Source organism: Macaca mulatta, chromosome 2, assembly GCF_049350105.2.
Source record: "Macaca mulatta isolate MMU2019108-1 chromosome 2, T2T-MMU8v2.0, whole genome shotgun sequence".
Classification (NCBI taxonomy): Eukaryota; Metazoa; Chordata; class Mammalia; order Primates; family Cercopithecidae; genus Macaca; species Macaca mulatta.
In genome coordinates, this window is record NC_133407.1 from 104,770,648 (window position 1) to 104,792,069 (window position 21,422).

The 21,422-nt window shown below is 38.3% G+C and overlaps 1 protein-coding gene across 10 annotated transcripts in view; it reads right to left on the reverse strand.

Annotated features, from left to right (window-relative positions):
* ULK4 (unc-51 like kinase 4) overlaps window positions 1-21,422 on the reverse strand; it is a 706,344-nt gene that overhangs the window by 181,862 nt on the left and 503,060 nt on the right. For all 10 annotated transcript variants that reach the window (XR_013413811.1, XR_001443048.3, XM_077992220.1 and 7 more), the window contains one exon: window positions 18,815-18,913. Coding sequence is in view for 8 of the 10 variants with exons in the window: in XM_077992220.1 (XP_077848346.1) it covers window positions 18,815-18,913 (99 nt within the window). In the remaining 2 variants the exon portion in view is untranslated. The remainder of the gene's footprint in view (window positions 1-18,814; window positions 18,914-21,422) is intronic.

Below are 21,422 nucleotides of genomic sequence, written 5' to 3' on the forward strand. Positions count from 1 at the left end.
ATTTTGAATAAGGAATACTCAACCTGTATTTATATGTACTGATATGGAAATTTTGTTAAAATATATTGAGAAATGGGAGAGAAAGCAAGTTGCAGACGCACATGTATACTATGATTTCATTGTATTAAAGGGGCATATATACATTTATTTATACATACACATATACATATAATTGTAAAAGAAAACACTATTTGTTGTGACTCTGGATAAGAGAGGAAGATATTTACTTTTCATTTATTAACTCTTCCAAAGAGTTTGAATTATTTTTTCTGGGCATATATAATTATTAGTTTTAAAAGGACACTAACACATAGAACCTATTTGTCAAACATCCAAAATATTTGGAGAAAAAAATATAAGATACTGTCAATCATGCAGGTACATTTAAAACTCAGAAGGGGGCAAATCTTCCCATAATCAGGATGACAAATTCATTTTTCATTTATACTTTTTGGTATTTATGTGAAAAGTCCCAGCATAGAAATAAATTTTTTATTATTGTTTTACGTTACAGTATGTTTGCCTAGTGTTAATGGTAAATGTGTTTTAGTTTGAATTGACTTTTTAAAATAACCTACAGAAAAAAGTTTAGTTCTTAGTCAATTTATTTTTCCCTCGGTGATAAATTAAGGGAAACTGATCACTAGGTTAAACACCGAATTTTCTGTACTTGCAGCGTTTCTGCATGACGAATTTTGTAATTATCTTAGCCTCCACATTCCAAACACCTTTGTGGTTTCATTCACATGAAATGTGAGTTTCCTTTTTTTTGCCTTAACTGAATCTTTAATTATGAGCTAAACCATAATTATTAAAAAAAAAGTTATTAATTGAAAAATTTATTCTTCAAAATTCACACTGACAAACTCAAAGATAGAAATAGCTTAAGCAAACAATTTATACTTAAGTTTACTTCTCTGTAAAGTGGGTGGTTATCTGCTGCATATGAACGCATTCAGTCCAACCAGGCATGCTCCTGATGGTACAAGCATCTGAAGAAATGAGTCTCACCTCTCAAGTCTTCAGTAATATTGTTCTCAAAGATGCTTTAAGCCCAGGACAAACAGAACTGTGGGAACCTAACTACTAATGATCACAGGGGGTCCAATCAAAATGAAAATTAAAATACCTAATAGAAGATACATAAGTTAATGATCCAAAATAACTATATATCTGTTTCTAGGAAGGATGGCTAATGAGATCAAATCAATCAAGGCTGACTGGTTTTACCAGATAATATAGGTGTGGCCCAAAATAACTCAAATTGTTAAATAAGGTTCTATGTGAGAATAAATAGTAACTTTGAACTAAGTGTGCATACAACTACTTTTGGACCCAAGTGATACTTTAATAGTAGAAAAATGGAAAATGCATGTAACCAACTACCTTAAAAAGACAAACAGCCTGGGCGCAGTGGCTCATGCCTGTAATCCTAGCACTTTGGGAGGCTGAGGCAGGTGGATCACAAGAGGTTAGGAGTTCAAGACCAGCCTGACCAACATGGTAAAACCCCCTCTCTACCAAAAATATAAAAATTAGCTTGGCGTGGTGGTGGGTGCCTGTAATCCCAGCTACTCAGGAGGCTGAGGCAGGAGAATCGCTTGAACTCCAGGAGGCAGAGGTTGCAGTGAGCCAAGATTGCACCATTGTACTCTAGCCTGGGCAGCCTGGGCAACAGAGTGAGACTCCGTCTCATTCATTCATAAATAAATAAATAAATAAATAAATAAATAAATAAATAAAATAAAATAAAGAATACAGACAGTCCCCAACTTACGATGGTTTTACTTAAGGTTTTTTGACTTTATGATGGTGGGAAAGTGATACGCATTCAGTGAAAACAGTACTTTGGGTACCTATACAACCACTGTCTTTTACACTTTCAGTATAGTTGTCAATAAATTGCAAGAGATGCTCAACACTTAATTATAAAATAGCTTTGTATTAATATAATTTTGACCAACTAGTGGCTAATTTAAGTGTTCAGAGCACATTTAAGGAAAGCAAGGCTAAGCTATGATGTTTGGTAGGTTAGGGGTATTAAATGTGTTTTCAACTTACAATACCTTCAACTTATGACAGGTTTACCCAAGGCATAACCACATTGCAAGTTGAGGAGCATCTGTATTTTTGGTTGATGCTCTTTAGAAACGCTATACTATATTCTAGTACATAGTTTTATTTGAAACTGAAACCAGGCATTTTTCATTATCTGTTACTATATATTCAATTTTTCATTATCTCTTGGGTGACTTTTTAAATGATTGAGTTTGAAGGGGTCAGTAGTGCTCTTCTAGTCCAACCACAGTCTTGTAGGCAGAAAATTATCATTTTAACTCCCCACATATTTCAAATGAACAGGATGAAAAAGGAGCCTTTATGCACTGTGTCAATCAGCTGTACTGGGTTATTGGACAGAAATATGTTAGGGGCCAACTGCCCAAAATGTCCTGACTCCTTGGGAAGTGGGACCAGGCAGCCATGTTCTTTCATAGTAATTTGGAAGCAGAGTCAAGGGCTGCTGCTGTTGTCAAAAATCAAGGCCCCCATGTCCTCTGCAGCAGAGGTGCACAATCCAGCTCCCTCAGGAAGGGCATCAAGAATTAATTAAGATTAGCAAATGTCACAAGTAATACTTATGAAAAAAATCTCATCTGCTTTCTTGTAAAAGAAAGTGCTATTCTTATCATTTCATGGATATAGCACAAAGTATCAAGACATGAACTTACTGAGTCTGGAAGTGTTAAAGCAATAAACCTAAATTCAAGATAAAGTTTTATGCTCTACTAAGTCATATCTAGCTGCTTATTTTGGATGCAAGAAAATAGCACTACAGATAGTCAATTTATTGCCACAGGAAAGCCAACCAAACTATACTTAGTCTCCACTCAACAGAACAGTATTCTGATCTTTTCTGGCAGAATTAAAGAGTGAACTCTGATGATAACAGCTACTATGAGAAACTCGGAGTTGCAGAGCTGGTGAATATTTATGAAGTTTTCTTACTATACTGGCCCCTTGCAGGGAGGATGGACGGGATGTGTACTTTTGAATGATCTAAGAAGCTTGGAGTTTATCTATCACACTTGACTCTAGGATTTCAAATCCTATATTAAGAGAAAATGATAAAGTATACTAGGAAAAATGCTCAAGATTCTGAAGCTAAAATCACAATTTAGTTATTTATCTCCATCTCGTAGGGAAAATGTTGGGTATCTCTAGTGTGGAAACAGCTGGCAGCGAGCTTCCACCTTGCTCTACTTTTGTGTCTTACACACTATACTCTGGGTAGAGCAAGAGCATATCTTGGTCCCCAGAGATGCAGAGTGAGAGATGCCTCTGAGATCAGGTCCCTTGAGTAAAAGTTTCCAAGGCTGAGGCTGCATGGCACTTGCCCTGCTCCACCTCATGAACACTAAAGACCTTTCTATTTTATCACTCACACCCCAAACTAAAATAAAAGTGATCTGAATGTCATCACTGACTTGCCAGAAATGCATGCACATGAGCAGGTTAACTCGCCTAAGAAAGTAACCCAAGGCTAAGACTTTCATTTTTTAATTCTAATTAAAAGAATTTCAAGTAGCATCATAGAAAGACTTTTTGAAGGGATATAAGGGAGAGATTCTGTTTACACGTCCTTTTGGTCCTTTTAGAGCACCTGAAAATTAGAACATGGAGGAAGAGAAGGCCAGTGAGAAGGGTAACAGAAAATCATGTGCAAAAATGACTTGGTGCTCTGGGGATGGGCAATTGGTGGGAGGAGCTGTGCCTCAACTCAGGAGAGATGAAAGTCAGGACCATAGTTCATTTGTTTACTATTTTCAGAATGAAAATAACTTTATCGTATTCTGGTTTTTAAAAATACATGTTTATTGTAAAAAACAACAACAAAAAAAGCAGGGTCAGGGCAAGGACAGCAAAGAAAGGCATTTTTTAAAATAAAAAAATTATCCAGAAATACACTAGTAAGCCCTTGCTGTTTCTCCAGCCTCAGTTCTTTTTGTACATTTTATATACACATATACAAAGTGTGATATAAATCAGACCATATAATTGTTTTCGTAACCAGATTGTGGCACTTAGTACATCTTATTCATGGATCCAACAATTATTTATTGAGAGCTTGCTATGGTGAGCACTTTAAAATGTGCCAGGGGTAAAGTTGGCAATTATACAAGCACGTGACCTTCCAGTCAAGAAGGTGCGTGAGTTCAAAATGTACACCCCTGCCCCATAGTAACTATAATAATGGAAGCTTTAAAAAATACAGATAGCTGTCCCTGTGGGTCAGCAGTGGAACAAATATACACAGCAGCTTGAAGTTCAAAAATAGTCAGAAATAGCTACCAAGAAATAGGATCTTCAGGATCACTGAGACTAGCATTTTGAGACCAGCCTGGGCAAGACCTCATCTCTACAAAAATTAAAACAAAACAACAAAAAACAAACAAACAAACTTGGCCAGGCATGATGGTGCGTGCATGTAGTCCCAGCCACTTGGGAGACTGAGGTGAGGGGATCGCTTGAGCCCGGCAGTTCGAGGCTCCCATGAGCTATGATCATGCCACCACTGCTCTCTAGCCTGGGCAATGGAGTGAGACCCCGTCTCAAGAAAAGAAGAAGAAAAACCTTCCAGGGGCACATTTATTTGTAAACCATTCCAGAGGATAGAAAGGAGATGTAAAGCTCCCTAATTCATTCCATACGGTTAGCATAATCTTTATAGCAAGCTGCACAAATAAAACACGAGGAAAATTAAAAAAAAAAAAAAGGAAAAATAAATAGGATCTTCAATGTAATTGGACTATCAGTCCAGGTGTGGCAAGACAAAAGCCAGCCAGAGAGTGTGAAATGGGAGTTGGGGTTCCTGTGAACAAAAGGAGACGGAAGAAGCTTTTCCAGCTGTGGGCCTCCTGCTAATAAATGAAGCTATTCTATTGTTGAAACAGCAGCCACAGAACCTGGGCCAAATTCACTGAAGGCTCAGTATCTGGATTTGTGATATACCAAATAATAGTTTGAGATATAAATTTGGGCCTTGCATTTGTTTCTGGATTTGGGGACCCAGGGCAAGGTAACTACAGTACCACTAGATAGGAAGCAGCTAGTTTAGAGAAAAGAAACAAGAGCATCACAAAACACAAATACCTTCCACTCTTGATGAACTTGGATAGGAAGTTAGACTGAAATGGAGAAAGAGAACCACCAAACAAAATGACCGCTAGGTGAATTCACCCAGAAAGAAATAAAAATAATAAAGCATCCAAAAAATGACTTATTTTTAAAAGCTTTCTTGAGTCACAACTGACATGCAATAAAGTATAAAGTGTACAACAATCAAGACAGTGAATATAACCATCACTACTATAATTTTATTTTCACTAATACCTCACTATTTTGATTACAGTAGCTTCATAGTAAGTTTTGAAATCAGAGTGTTAGCCCTTCAACTTTATTCTTTTTCAAAGTTGTTTTGACTATTCTAAGGTCCTTTATATTTCATGTAAATTTTAAAACTAGCTGATTAATCTTTACAAAAAAAAGTCTGCTGGGATTTTGACTGGGACTACATTGAGTTTACACATCAATTTTGGGAGAACTAGCATCTTAACAATATTGAGCCTTCCCGCTCCTGAACCAGGTATATCTCTTCACATATGTAGAAGTCCTTTAAGTTCTCTAAGCAATGTTTTGTGGTGTCCATACCTTTTGTTAGATTTATCCCTAATATTTCATATTTTTATGCTATTGCAAAAAGCATTACTTTTTATTTCAATTTCAAATTGTCCATTGCCAGAAATAAAATAGATTTTTTGCATATTGATTTTGTTTACTGCAATGTGGACAGACTTATTATTTCTAGTAGCTTTTTGTTGATTCCACTGGATTTTCAACACAGACATCATGTCATCTATGGATAAAGACAGTTGTACTATTTCTTTTCCAATCTGGATGACTTTTACTTATTTTTCTTGCTTGATCACACTGGCCAGGACCTCTAATACAATGGCAAAGGGAAGCAGTGAAAGCGAACATCTGTTTGCATTTCAGATCTTAGGTAGAAAGCATTAAGGCTTCCACCATTAAATATAATGCTAACTGTAGATTTCTCATAAATGAGCTTTATCAGGTTTTAGCAGAAATAAATGTTAGATTTTTACCAAGTACATTTCTGTCTCTATTGAAACAATTTAATAGTTTTCCTTTCTTAGCTTGCTAATGTAGTGTATTACTTGATTGATTTTTAAACGTTAAACCAACCCTGCATTACTGAGATAAATCCCACTTGGCCATGGTATATTCATTCTTTTAATACATGGTTAGAGTCAATTTGCTAAAATTTTGTTTAAATTTTTGCATCTATGATCATACAGGAAATTGGTAGTTTTCTTTTCTTGTAATGTCTTTCTTTGGTTTCTGGTATCAGGGTAATGCTAACCTCTAGAATGAGTTGGGAAACAGAACTTCTTCAATTTTCTGGGAAAGATTTTGTAAATTTTATATTATTTCTGAAATATTTCACTGAATTTACCACTGAAGCTATCTGGGACTGGAGGCTTCCTTATGGAAACATTTTAAACTAAAAATTTAATTTATTTAATAGACACAGGGTTATTCAGGTTGTTTTTTTCTTGAGTGAGTTTGATAGTTTGTACCTTTCAAGAAAGTTTTCCATTTCATCTAAGTTCTTTCATTGATTGGCATAAAGCTATTTATAATATTCCCTTATTCCTTTTAATATCTGTAGAATTTTTAGAGATGTCTTTCCATATTCTTCTCTCATTCCTGATACAGGCAATTAGTGTCTTCTTTTTTCCCTGATCAGTATGGCAATGGGTTTTATCAATTTTGTTGACTATCTCAAAGAATTGGGTTTTGATTTTACTTATGTTCTCTACTGTTTTCCTAGTTCCTTATCTTTGATTTGATTTCTGTCATCTTTATTATTCCCTTTCTTCTACTTACATTGAGTTTAATTTGCTCTTCTTTTTCTAGTCTTTTAAGGTAGAAACTAAGGTAATTGATTTGAGACCTTTCCCAAACCTTTCTAAAAGGGGAGTCATGTGCTATAAATCTCCCTCCCGCTAAACACTGTTTCAGGAGCATCCCACAAATTCTGATATGTAGTGCTTTCATTCATTCAGTTCGAAATACTCTTTTTGATTTTTAATTTGACCCATGACTCTTTAGAGAGTGTGTTAGTTTCAAATATTTGGGGATCTTCCAAGTATCTTTTTAAAATTGGCTTTTAATTCCATTATGGTGAGTTCTATATATTTATCAATTTATAATTTCTATATATTACAAAATATATACTTGCATATTTATAAATTGATATATACTTTATGTGACTTGAATACTCTAAAGTTTGAGGCTTTTATCATGTAAAATATGGTATATCTTGGTAAAATGTTCAGCGTGCACTTCCAATAATGTATTTCCTTCTTTTGTTGGGTGCTCTGTGAATGTCAATCAAGTCAAGTTAGGTGGTAGTGTTGCTCAAGTCTACCGTTTCCTTGCTGACGCTGACTTTCTTTCATCTCTTCTATCAATTATTAAGAAACGGGCACTGAAATCTTTTATTTACACTGCATATTCGTCTTTTTACCCCTGTGCTTCTAACAGTTGTTTTGCTTCATGTGGTTCGTTTGGCACTGTTAGGTCTATTTGATTGACTATCGTATCATTAGAACATGACCTTCTTTATCTCTGGCAATAGCTTTGCTCTGAAATCTACTTTGTCTAATATTTTAAAATAGCCACTCCAGCTTTCTTTTGATTAGTGTTACCATGGTGCGTCTTCTTCCATTCTTTTACCTTTAACCTATGTGTGTCTTTATAGCTAAGATATGCTTCTTGTAGGCAGTATACAGTTGGGTCTTGCTTTTTTACCCCCAAAATGAGGGAAAATGGGGGGACAAAGCCCCAAAGTGGACTCTTAGCTGATGGGAAAGGGCTATCACTGATTTATTAGAGGGAGGGTATTAGGGAGCTAGGACAGAACAGAGGAGGTAGAAATTTAATGTCATTGTTTATGCTAAGGAAAAATGAGTAACATAAGATAGAAATGGGGACTTAAAATGTTTTGTGATTATAAAAGTGGTAAAATTTTAAAGGTAGCTTAAAGAAAATCTGAAATATACAGGTGATTTAAAGAAGAAAATAGAAATCACATGTAGTTCTACCACCCCGAGTAAACCACTGCAAGCATTTCAGTATGTTTGTCCTATATTATACAGAAGTAGTCCTTGCTTTACATGGTATTAAAGGACCATAAAAACAACCATGCAAAGTTAAAACATGCAAAATAATCTTAATAATGAATGCAGAAATTAGGATTGCTCCGTGATCTTTAAAGTTTCTTTTCAAAACATTTAAATCCTTATTATTATTATTACTTTTAGAGACAGAGTCTCTGTCACCCAGGCTGGAGTGTAGTGGGGTCACCACAGCTCACTGTGGCTCAAGTGATCCTCTCACCTCAGCCTCCCAAAGCACTGGGACTACAGACATGTACCCCTGCACCTGGTCCTTACTGTTGATTATAAACGTGTACTTACACGTCGGGAAATAAACAACAGTAGACTTAATATTTATTTAGTACTCTTTAATGTGAAACATTAAAAACACAGAGAATTAAAGCATCTTATTTTTTTGTAAAACACTTGTCAAGAGTAGTTTGAATAGTGCTTGTCTTCTTCTCATCATATAATTTATGATATAGAAACAGCACACTTTCCATGACTTGGTGAACTGTCATCCTGCTTTCTAATATGGGTCAACTCTTGACATTTTATCCTTTGTACTTTCAGTGTCATGGATATTTCCCAGGGCTCCTTTAATGTGAAGTTTTTTGCTTGCATCACTTCCTCTGGGACATCTTCATCCTTTTCATCTAAACCACCTTTGTCATTGATGCAGATAAGTTCATTCTCACCAAGTTTCTCTGGCTACATCCCCAGAGCTTCTCAAATGGTAGTAGTTTCAATAATCCTACAGTCAGCTATTTCTTCTGTAACTCCACTTACATTCCTTTCAAATTTCACTTCCCACATTATCATTTTTAGTTTCTTTGCCGCACCTTCATCTTTGCTGGACAATTCCAATTCCTTCTTTCAATTATCAATTTTTGTAAAATGCTACACAGATTTATCACTAGGGGACCAAGAGGCAACCCAACTACATGCTTTGCTGTCTGTGCATAAAATAAATAATGGATGCAGAGTAAGTAAATGCTGACAGACTTTGAATAAATGACATGACTGGTCACTAATGGTGATGTGCAACTGTTATTTACATAGTGATTTCTTGACTGAAGAGCTAATGGCAAAGTTTATACTTTCATGTATTTACTTCCAGTTAACATACCATGGTAACTAAACTTTGGACCATGTTGTTAAGAGGACTGATGTTATTAATATTCAACTGAAATTTGTGCATATCAGAACCATGCAAAGACTGTCTCTTTGCTCTGTGTACATATATTGTGATGTATTTTATAAAATGAACCTAATTTTAAATATATATTTTAAATACATATATTTTTTCAATTATATACACATTTTTAAATACACTTTTAACTAGCATGTTAAGTGATATATTCTAATATTTTATTTAACTTATGTTACAAATATTTTCCCATATGATTAAATATGCTTAGGAAACATGATATTGTGAGTAGCACAGAATCTACCCTAAGAATGGGATTTAATTAATTTCCAATTGAACAACATATAGATTAACAAAGTTTTCAGTACTAAAAATAATGCTGTAAAGTATATCTGTTTATACAAATAATTCTGTACTTCTGATTATTTCCTATGCATACATTTCTATAAGTGGAATGACTACATTAAAATGTATAAGTAATCTTAAGGTTTTTGATACAGACCAATTAACATTTTCATTTACCAATATATAGTCCCACAGCTAGCTTCCAACTTTGAAGATTGGAAAAGTAAAAACTTGCATTTCGTTTCTTCTCACTTAATTTTCCCTTATTAACTAATGAACTTATATGTGTTTGGTGAAATTAACATTGGGCATTTGTATTTTTGCTGTTGTGAATTACCTGCCTAATTCCTTTGACCACTTTTCTCCTGGGGGTATCTATTTCTAAATGATTTAAGTGACTTCATATATATATATACGTGTGTGTGTGTGTGTGTGTGTATAGTCATATCCTTACAGATACTATGTCTCATAATTAATTTGTTATAAGTTGTGGAACTCCAAAACTATCAGTTATTACCACTCTGCCCAATTCTCACATAAGTGAGATGTATAAATATAATGTTATACTAAAATTCTGACGTGTTTTTACCTGGTTCTAATATTTAACCTTCAGATTTGGTTATTAGAGTCTAATTATTAAGACTCATTTTCCTCATTGATGCACATAAAAACTCAACCATTAATTATGCAAAAGTATTCTTATCCTACATTTAAAAATCAAGGCAAGAAAATAAAACGGCCAGGCACAGTGGCTCATGCCTATAATCCCATCACTTTGAAAGACCAAGGCGGATGGATCACAAGGTCAGGAGTTCGAGACCAACCTGGCCAGTAAGGTGAAACCCTGTCTCTACTTAAAAAAAGTACAAAAAAAAATTAGCTGGGCATGGTGGCATGTGCCTGTAATCCCAGCTACTCAGGAGGCTGAGGAAGGAGAATTGCTTGAACCCGGGAGGCGGGGGGTGCAATGAGCCAAGATGGCGCCACTGCACTCCAGCTTGGGTGACAGAGTGAGACTTCGTTTCAAAAAAAAAAGAAAAGAAAAGAAAAGAAAAGAAAATACACCTTTAAAAACCTTTTAATTAGCTAAACTTCGCTTTTGGCATGACCCACGTTTCACAGTTCCACATTCAATTCTTCCTTCCACCCCTCTAGCTCCCATCTCTTGCCTATCTGTCTGTCCCATTGCCCTAGTCTTGTCCTTTCAGCGAAATGTATTCATATTAAAGCATTACTTCTTGAAAGAGAGCTTGAAAAGAAGACAGGAGAATGCTGGAGTATGGATCATCATGGGTGAGAATGAGTTTCTGGAGGAGCTGCTTTCTGGAATGCCTCATATCCCACCACATAAATGCATGTTTTTCTACTCAACCTAGAGCAGGCAGCTTTGGCCAATAACAAAATGCCATTAAAAAACATGTTGCTACATGACAGTCACTCAAGACAAAGGCATAAAATGTAATGGGAGAAAGCTGATCTGCAGTTCCAGAGCCTTTCTTCCCTAAAGCTAGACAAATCTAAACATTGAATGTCAGGGCCCTGGGGACTTTCCTGTTAGAAAAGGGTAATGAAGCTGTGGCATCTATTTTGACTGCTCAGAGGCTTCTGTGCTCACCAATGCTGCTGGGATTCTAGGGCTAGGTTTTTATGCATTGCAGTGGCTATAAGTATAGCAATTTTCCAGAAATACATGGGTCCCTGGTTAAAATCATTTGCCCTTTTGTATCCTTTCTTGTCAATCAAAGATAGGGTTTCGGTTGCTTCAGAAATACAGGCTGCCCAATGAATGTCAGGGCAAACCCTGCTAAGAAGAGGGCAACTTCTAGAGAGAAGTCTAAATGATGCAATTTTAAAGCGAGCGAGGCAAGCCGGTGAGCCATCACCACCACCTCCTCTTACTAGAGACCAGGCAGGATAGCAAGAGTGCTGTGGACAAATTCTCTGAATAAATTTGTATTTGAATCTATGTCTTATCAGACTTAGTCTGTCGTCAGTTACAATGAGAAGATATATTACATTTGCTAGCTCTTTACTTCCTTTCCTACACAGATATAATTAAATCCCTTCTCTGTAACAGGCCCCAAAGTGAAGCAAACAGATATGGCTCCTGCCTTCCTAGGGTTTACAGTTTAGTGGGAGGGACAGAGACACAAACAAGTGTTTTTAGTACCAGGTAACAGGAAGTGTTAGGACAAGGAGGCTGGGGATGCTATGGGAGCTGGGGTCTGAGGCAAGCTAACCCAGTTTTCATGGGTGTGAGCAGCTTCCTAAAATAAGTGACACTGAAGCCAAGACCTCAAAGTCAAGGAAAAGTCAGCAAAATGAAAGGAGAATGAGCTAAGGGAAATCAAGGCATGTTTAAAGAACTGAAAAGAGCTGGTACACAGAACATAGAATATGACAAGGAAAACCTAGAGAAAGTGATAGAAGCATAAGAAAGGGTCCAATTATCTATGATTTTGTAAGCCTGTTCAGAAGTTGGAGTTTATTAAGTCGATGAGTGACAGGATGAGTTTTGCATTTTGGAAAGAACACTATGCCTGTACAATGGAGAAGACAGTAGAGGGAGCAAGAACAGGCAGAGAATCCAGGTGGAAGGCTCCTGTGGTCCCGTAAGGGCAGGAGGATGGTGGTGGCCTTCATGATAGTGCTCATGGCAATAAGGAGAAAATGGCAGTCTGTAACTTGTGATGTGTTTGGGTGGCAGAACTGCCAGGGCTTGATGAGATGGGGCAGTACGGTGAAGGAAACGACAAGAATGATGCCTACCATTCTTGGCTTGGGCAATTGAGTGGAAATTAGTTTCATGTGCTGACAGACAAAGCACAAAAGGAGGAACAGTTTTATTTTTATTATTTTATTTTCTCAAGACGGAGTCTCGCTCTGTCACCCAGGCTGGAGTGCAATGGCACCATTTCGGCTCACTGCAACCTCTGTCTCCTGGTTTCAAGCAATTTTCCTGCCTCAGTCTCCCAAGTAATTGGGATTACAGGCACGTGCCACCATGCTCGGTTAATTTTTATATTTTTAGTAGAGACAGGGTTTCACCATATTGGCCAGACTGGTCTCAAACTCCTGACCTCAAATGATCTGCCCACCTCAACCTCCCAAAGTGCTGGGATTACAGCTGTGAGCCACCGTGCCTGGCCCCAAGTTTTATTTTAAAAAATATTTTAGAGACCAGGTCTCACTACGTTGCCCAGGCTGGTCTTCAACTCCTGGGCTCAAGTGATCCTCCTGCCTTGGCCTTCTAAAGTGGAACAGTTTTGAGGAGGTACTTATTATGAGTTTGTTGAATTCAACCCTGTTGAATCTGAGGTACTTATGGTATATCCACTGGAAATGTCCAGAAGGCAGATGGGCAGTGGCTACTCAGAAAGAGGGGTATCACCTTTAAATGGAGTACTGACTCCTTAGAGGAGCTGCTTAGTACAGAACTAATAAAATCCCCAATCTCTTGGGTTTGACTTCCAAAACGACTACTACTACCCCTGGGCTCCATCACCGTAAACCGTAATCACCATAAAGCATTATCTGTATTTCATGCCACTGACCATGAGGTCAGCAGGAAAGAGAAGGAGAACAGGCAAGTACAAGTCCACCACCATTTGAAAAGAAAAATCTGCTCATATACTTTGTGAAAGGAAGAAATTTAGTAATAAAAATGGAAAACAGAAGTGGACTTTTCCTACATTGTGTTTTATTTTTAATTTATTTTTATGTTAATTTACCTATTTTTAAAACTGGCACAGTGATCTCAGAAACATGAATTGATAAGAATCATTAGATGTTCAGGTGACAGCTTGGTCTCCCAGTTACCTAGCATAGCCACGCTGATACCAGGTGAGGACTGGGTCCTAAATGGACTGTCGAGGAACATCTTTTCAGTGGCCAAAAAAGGCACACATGATTCAGGTGAAATAAACAGAATGATATAAATTAGTCTAAATACTGGCACCTTTGATATATAATAAAGAATATTTTTAAAATAATACCTCCTGTAAATTTGGAAATATCTATTTTAATTGAGGGACAAGCAGGCTGTAGCATAATTTCTTATCATAATTAACTATCTAATTTAAACACTTATCTAGAATATATAGTTTGGCTTCTCATTTTCTTTTTTCCAGTAATAAAACACTTTGGTCAAACAATAACCGTGCTTTATCTTTCCTTCAGGAGACACAGTCAACTTATTATATCCTATATTAGCCATATCTTATACTATGGTTACCAACTGAGGGTTTGAAGTTCCCCCTGAAATTGTGAACTGCGTGCAGAACGCTGCATATAAGCAAGTCTAGGCATTTTTATGGTAAGATAATCAAGAATAATCAGATTGTCAAAACAGACTTAGAATCACCGTCTTATATAAACATTTCACTATGGCTCTCCTACAGTGTATATTATAAATACAGGTCATAAATTATAGGTTGACAGGTTTCATATTCTCTTAAGGATAAGTAGGTTTACTTTCATAGGACCATATCTGGAAAAAAACCTCAAAAGCTAACAAGTTCATTCTGTTGCCTTTAGGCCAAATGCTTCCAAAATTATCCAAGTCAGATGAAAACTGAAAGTATGTTTATTTTTCCCTATGGGAAAGCAATTCCAGCACCTCATTCTGTAACCTATTACATTTTTTAACAACCACTGTAAAATTTATCTTTGGTCTGTATGTGCTCTAGTTTAGGTCCTCAATAGCCTTATTACTATTTTTCTTCACTTTATACACAGCTATAAATGTGTGTTAATCTTGCCCAGAGAAGACATATGGCAGTGTTCTTGTCACAGGCCATTTTTAAACCTAATGGTTCCAATGATAAATGTGTATATATTGTACACAATGCAGCCCACACTCATTAGGCATACGTCTAGTCAATACACTAGAACCTAACTATGATCAAGTTACAAGTGACAGGAGTTCAGTGTCACAAAGAGCTGGGAAAAACCTCTCAGAGGACAATTTTATTCCTTGGGTAATCACCTGCCCTGAACACTGGGTGGCATCACCATCGGGCTGCAGGGCTCTAAGCAGGACAGCGAAAGCTGCAGCTCCAGTAGAACTCCAGGAGAAAGGCGGGAAGACCTCAAAGCAGTGGGTAGTATTCAAGGAAACTGGACCCTCTGCTTTTATATATGTAAATATTTAAGGTAAGAAACCAGAGGACGATCTGGAAAAAAAACAGGGAACAAGAGGGGGCCTTTGGGAGGAACTTCCAAACACAAGGGAGGATGTCTGTAAAGAAGGTTCCAAGAATCATCTTATAAAGAATCCTAAACTGAGCAGAGGGGTAGCATCAGAGGTTTGCTGGGTGAGAGAGACAAAAGGAGCACTTTATGAGGGCGGAAGAGACTATTCCAACAAATCACAGCAAGCAGAGGATAAGGTTAAAAATCAGATATAATATGTGATCAAAGGGGAAATTTTCGAGAAATGACACTTGATCATTTCTCCCAGGTATCATCTCATTTAATCCTCAGGCTCAGAGACAAAGAGTGCCCCATCCAAGATCACACAGCTGGGCAGCAGCAGAGCCAGACATTCACTCTTGGATTTCTGACTCAAAATCCACAGCTCCTGGTAACCTCTGGCCAGAATCGTACAATATTCCAATTCAAGTAATTAGGGGATAGTACCACGTACAAAAAAAGTGCTATATGAATATCAGGAACTATACAGACCAATAAATTGTCATATTCCTAATATAAGGTTGAATCAAATGAAACTGCTACTTTTGTAGGCCCCAAATGGTCGGATATTGGCAATTTTATGTGATTCAATGTAATATCAAGGAATTAAAAATAAAAAGGGAAGGTGTCAGCCTCAATATAGAGCCCAAGGTGGTACCCTCTTGTGTTTAAATTTTATAAAAAGCAGAAGAAGAATAGTGAGAGAAGAATACATAAAGCATGCTAATAAATATTTAAATGCAAAATCCTCAAATACCAACAAAAACCTTCACATTTTATGTTCTATACTCACCTTCCTCCCTGATTACTGGAATTCCGAAAGTCAGCCTTCTGGGGAACCTTCTGATTTTGAACTTGGTAGATACATACTGCCCTATTTAACAGACCTCTGTGGCCTACAGAGAGCCACCTATCTGTTCCAAGTTCCGGGTTCTCTGCTCTTCATCTACTTCAGAACCTCCAGAAAGCTCCCCAGGCAGCACCTAGGCCACTCCAGGGTAGATAATTAAGTCTGCATTTCAAGTTTCAACTACTGCTCCATCCAGGGATTCTTCATTATGGCCTACAGTATTTGGGTTGTTAGATTATCTGGAATAGACACCTGTTCAACAAACAATTCTGAAAGAGGCCGATTCCTCCAGGAGAGGAGATGGGAGTATCTACTCTCTTTCTACTGAGAGTTAAATCCAATCACTCAAACCCAGCAATTAAACAGTGTCATCAGGGCAGCTGTTACAAGGAATATAAGCAAACCCAGGTTCATCAGAGCCATTCTGTGTTGGTGTTCCTCGTATTTTGAAGACATAATCATTTCTATTTCCTAATTAACTCTGCTAATTAGATATAACTACATAAAATAGAAGTGTAAAATATTTTGTGCTTCCTAAACAAAAATGCTTTGTGAAGTCTACAAGCATTTTTGTCCATTTATGTGTTTGTCACAAATGGACAAAAAGGCCATCATCCTTGGGATAAAAAGGCAAAAAGTAGCCTCCATTCAGAACATCTTAAACTATGAAAAATGCATCTGGAAATGACTCCACGTTTGAGCTAGGAATATCTTCCATTCATGAAGACCTCCAAAACCTAAAAACTGCCAAAACAGAATGGCTTTTGAATCAAAACATTGTATTTCAGTGAGACTATTCCCGAATATGGAATAAAGTTAAGAGTTTAACGTGTTTGCAGTTAATCCAGAGGCCAAGGAAAATGGTGGTAGGGAAAATGTAGACATTGAGTTCAGACACCAAGCTCTCTTGTATTTTTATCCTTTCTAACCTTTAGGGTACTTATTGGGAAGGTAAAGATGGGCCTATGTCATAAGGAAAGAAGGGCTAAATAAGATCAAAGGTAAAGCACTAATAGAATCTAGCTCATTGTCAACACTGGTTAACAGTGGTGAAATTGTGTATTTTTAAAATTTTTTAAAATTTAATTTAATTTAATTTAATTTTTTTTTGAGACAGGGTCTCACTGTTTCACTCTTTTGCCCAGGCTACAGTGCAGTGGTGTCATCATTGCTGGCTGTGGCCTCACACTCCTGGGCTCAAGCAATCCTCAAGCCTCAGCCTCCCAAGTAGCTAGAACTACAGGTGTGCACCACCACACCTGGCCAAATTTTAAACATTTTTATAGAGACGGAGTCCTGCTATGTTGCCTAGGCTAGTCTCAAATACCAGGACCCAGTTGATTCTCCCATCTCGACCTCCCAAAGTGCCAAGATTACAGGCATAAGCCATCACACCTGGCCTGTATCAATTTTTATATAGCTATATTTGTTGAGCATATACTATATGCCAGGTACTGTTCATTTAATCCTCAAAATAATTTCATGATCTCATTAGCATTACTAACTTCATTTTATAGATGAAGAAACTGTGGCATCAATAAATTAAGTAACAAATATTGTTACCTAATATTTGTCCAAAGTCACACAGCTGGTAAGTGGCAGAGCTAAGCTGAGCCCATGCCCATGAACTCTGCATGCAATACTGTCTTGCATTATTACTGTTATTGTTCACTCCACTTTATTTCTCATATTTCATCTTCCATGTCGTTTCTAACTTACAATTCCATGGAACATGGATATCATAGAAAAATTCCATTTAAGAAAGGGCAACTAGATGTTCTTAACTAGAAAGATGATAAAATTAGGCTGGGCGTGGTGGCTCACACCTGTAATCCCAGCACTTTGGGAGACCAAGGCGGGCAGATCACTTGAAATCAGGAATTTGAGACCGGCCTGGACAACATGGTGAAACCCCGTCTCTACTAAAAATACAAAAATTAGCCAGGCATGGTGGTGGGTGCCTGTAATCCCAGCTGCTTGGGAGACTGAGGCAGGAGAATTGCTTGAACCTGGTAGGTGGAGGTTGCAGTGAGCTGAGATCATGCCACCTCACTCCAGCCTGGGCAAGAGAGCGAGACTTTGTCTCAAAAAAAAAAAAAAAAATGAAAAAAAATTTTTAAAGATGATAGAATTGGCAAAAATATAAAGTTAAAATTAATTAGGAACAATAATTTGATTTTAAAAGACTGGGAAGTTTTGTAGGCAGTGAAATTATATGTTTAAAACAGTTCTTTAAATTTTTTATTTTTTGAGATGGAGTCTTGCTTTTTCACCCAGGCTGGAGTGAAGTGGCATCATTTTGGCTCACTGCAACCTCTGCCTCCCAGTTTCAAGTGATTCTCCTGTCTCAGTCTCCCGAGTAGCTGGAATTACAGGTGTGCACCACCACGCTGGACTCATTTTTTTTTATTTTTAGTAGAGACGGGGTTTCACCATATTGGCCAGGTTGGACCGACTCAAATGATTCACTCACCTCGGTTTCCCAAAGTGCTAGGCTAAAACTGTTTAATACGTCCAAACTCTGAATTTCTGTTGAGCTCTTTTTGTATATTCAATGGTCTTGTATAGTCTTACCTGTTTTTATTTAATTTTGCTTATCTCATTCCATTTCTATTGAGATTGAGGGGGTGTGCCCTAGGTCTGTGTCTGTGCTTTTGCATTTCTGGGGGAGTCCTGCATGCCAAGTCAAACTCTAAAATATCTTTTTGAAAAGAAATTGATTCCCATAGCAATTTCTTCTTTCTTCTTAGAATTCATTTGTTGAATTTTTTACCTCACATTCATTAAGAAAGTAATTAGATTTGAGATTTTTGAGATTTTGCCTTACCTAAACATCTATTTAAATAAATAAGCCACCTGGTTTTAAAATAAAGTAGAGATTTAGTTTTCCAGGCCAAATAATCTTCTGAAAGTTCTTTTGGCTCTAGTTTTGAAGGGAATGAAAATAACACAGAAACTCAAGGGATCATGAAATTCAAATACAATTACTTCAACTTCAGTAATGCTCCAAAAGACATACGGGTGAGCTCTTACCAGCGGAACGAGCAGGCTCATCAGGTCTGTCAAAGGTTTGCCGAGCAGCAGCAGGTCTTCTGCAGCCTGAGTGTCCTCTCCTGAGCCAGACTTCTGGGCCTGGAACAGGGAGAAGAGAAATGAAAGACAGTCTCGGTGATTAGTCAGCTTGGCTAAAGGAAACAGGACCACTCTGTCTGGCAGACACAAGGGGCTGGGGAAGCATTCTACCTCGGTTCCCAAGGATGGAATAGATGGAGGCCCCAGAAGAGATACTATGCTTTGTTATGACACAAGGAGTGTAGCTATTGCCACTGCCACCAGCTCAGGCTACAGAGGCTGACCTCTGTACAGCACATAGATAAAGCAATTACAATGGTTGCTGCTGCTCAAGGAATAATGGTGATGTCCCATACATTGCAGTGGGGAAGGACTTAATCTTTTTTTTTTTTTTTTTTTTTAGATGGAATCTCGCTCTGTCACCCAGGCTGCAGTGCAGTGGCACGGTCTCAGCTCACTGCAACCCCTGCCTCCTGGGTTCAAGCGATTCTCCTGACTCAGCCTCCCAAGTAGCTAAGATTACAGGCTCTTTCTACCATGCCTCGCTAGTTTTTGTATTTTTAGTAGAGACGGGGTTTTGTCATGTTGGCCAGGCTGGTCTCTAACTCCTGACTTTACATGATCCACCCATCACAGCCTCCCAAAATGCTGGCATTACAGATGTGAACTACCGCGCGCAGCCAAAAGTGCTTTATCTTAACCATCCTGAGACCAGGTGCTGAAGAAAACTGAACTTTAGAGAAGCTGGGTCGTTTGTCTAACATCTCACAGACAATGGATGACAAAGCCAGAGGACCAAACCCAGGCTGACTCCAAGTCACAAATGCTAATCTCCTCTGAGCATATTTATGCACATTATGATACATACCAAGTGCATTCTGCTGTGCTTTCCTTCTCTATATTGCATACATATGCTCAAATAACATCTGGAATATTTGTCCAACATATCACTGCATGAATAGGCTTCAAATACAGGTCTACATTCCTGTGAATGTGTAGACTTAAATGGCAATGAAAATAAACGAGTGAGTGGTTTTTACATTGTGTGTCTTCTCCCAGGGGTTTTATAGAATTGTCTAGTTCCAAAGGAGACTTCTATCACAGAGATGAATAATTTTATATTGAAAAATGGTACGGATTATTTTTTGCATTTGCTATAATACGTATACACTCTTCCTCTCTGTTTTCACCTTTACTCAGAAGAAACAAAACCACTTTTCAATAATGACCTTTGCCAGAGCCTACAGAGCAGGCCAGAGGCTGCCCTGCCTTGAGTCATTAACCTGGACTCCAGGGCCCTTCTCATAAATGCCTCGTTTCCTTCTGCACTTCTGGCCTATGGACGGAATTTCAGTTGCCTGTTTTCTTTGGTTCAGAAGAACTTGACTGAAAATCGGACACCTGTCTTTTAACAACCTGCACATCTCAACAGGTGAGGAGAACAAGGGTCATCATTAGCTTGGAGCTTGCCTCTCACTTCCCTGACTGACTTTATCAGAAGCGGAGAATTTCCTTTCAGGAAACAAATGTGCAGCACTATCCAAGAGGCCCGAACCTTTCCGAATCTTGGCCGTTGATCCCTTGCCCTCTGAAACATTATCTGACATGGAATATTACCACATTACCCCTTAGAGCAGATTGATTTCCTCCTGGGAGAGATAAGGCAGTCTTGCAAATCAGCAATGAGGCAGCAGTGAGGGGTCTGGTGCCTCCTTTCCAAACACATACAAGCAAGCAAATGGGGCCACAGCACAAGAAACACTGTGGGACTTTTTCCACCAGGACGTCCCAGTCCTCCAGATCCTCCAAGATCTACATAGTCATACGTCATAGTCGCCAAGAAACATCGATCCAGCCTACCGGTATTCATGTGGCCACCTCCTTGCAAAGTTGCCAAGAGTTCCAGAAGAAAGAGAATGCTACAGCTTTGCACAACAGAGAGGTGGCACAAAAGAAAGACATTAGAAATTCCACTCTCCCCACAAGAGTACTGGCCCACAAAGGAAGCTCTGTGCAACAAAAGGACATCTGCCTGGATGCAGCCATAAACACTGAAGCCCCCAGAATCAAATGCAAAGGCCTAGGCCCGTCTTGTCTCTCAGCCTCTCTCCAATTCCACAACATCACACTCCCTCATGTCGGCCTCCCAACTCCTGGATTTCCCACCCTTTGTGTGCATCCTGTACAGGGCCGGTGTCCCTGTCACCACATCGTGACTGTCTGTTCCATCCAGGTCCTCTGATTTTGCCTCTGGTCCCACTGACCCCTTTCCAGAACTCACTCCCTTTTGTCATTGCTGTGTGTGAACTTACCCCACTCCTAGCAATCCCCTAGCTGTTATAGCCCAGGCAAGAGAGGAAGCTAGCCTGGGCGAGGGTGGTAGCAACAGGGTTTGAGAGAGGCAATTGGATGGGTTGGATATGTATGGTAAAATCTACATGATTTGGTGACAGATTAGATGTGGGATATAAAAAAGAGGGAAATTTCAAGAATGCCTCCCAGGTTTCTGGTTTGCATGGCAGGGTGAGTGGGGCAGGGCTTGCTGGCAGGGAAATGGATTTGGGGGGTA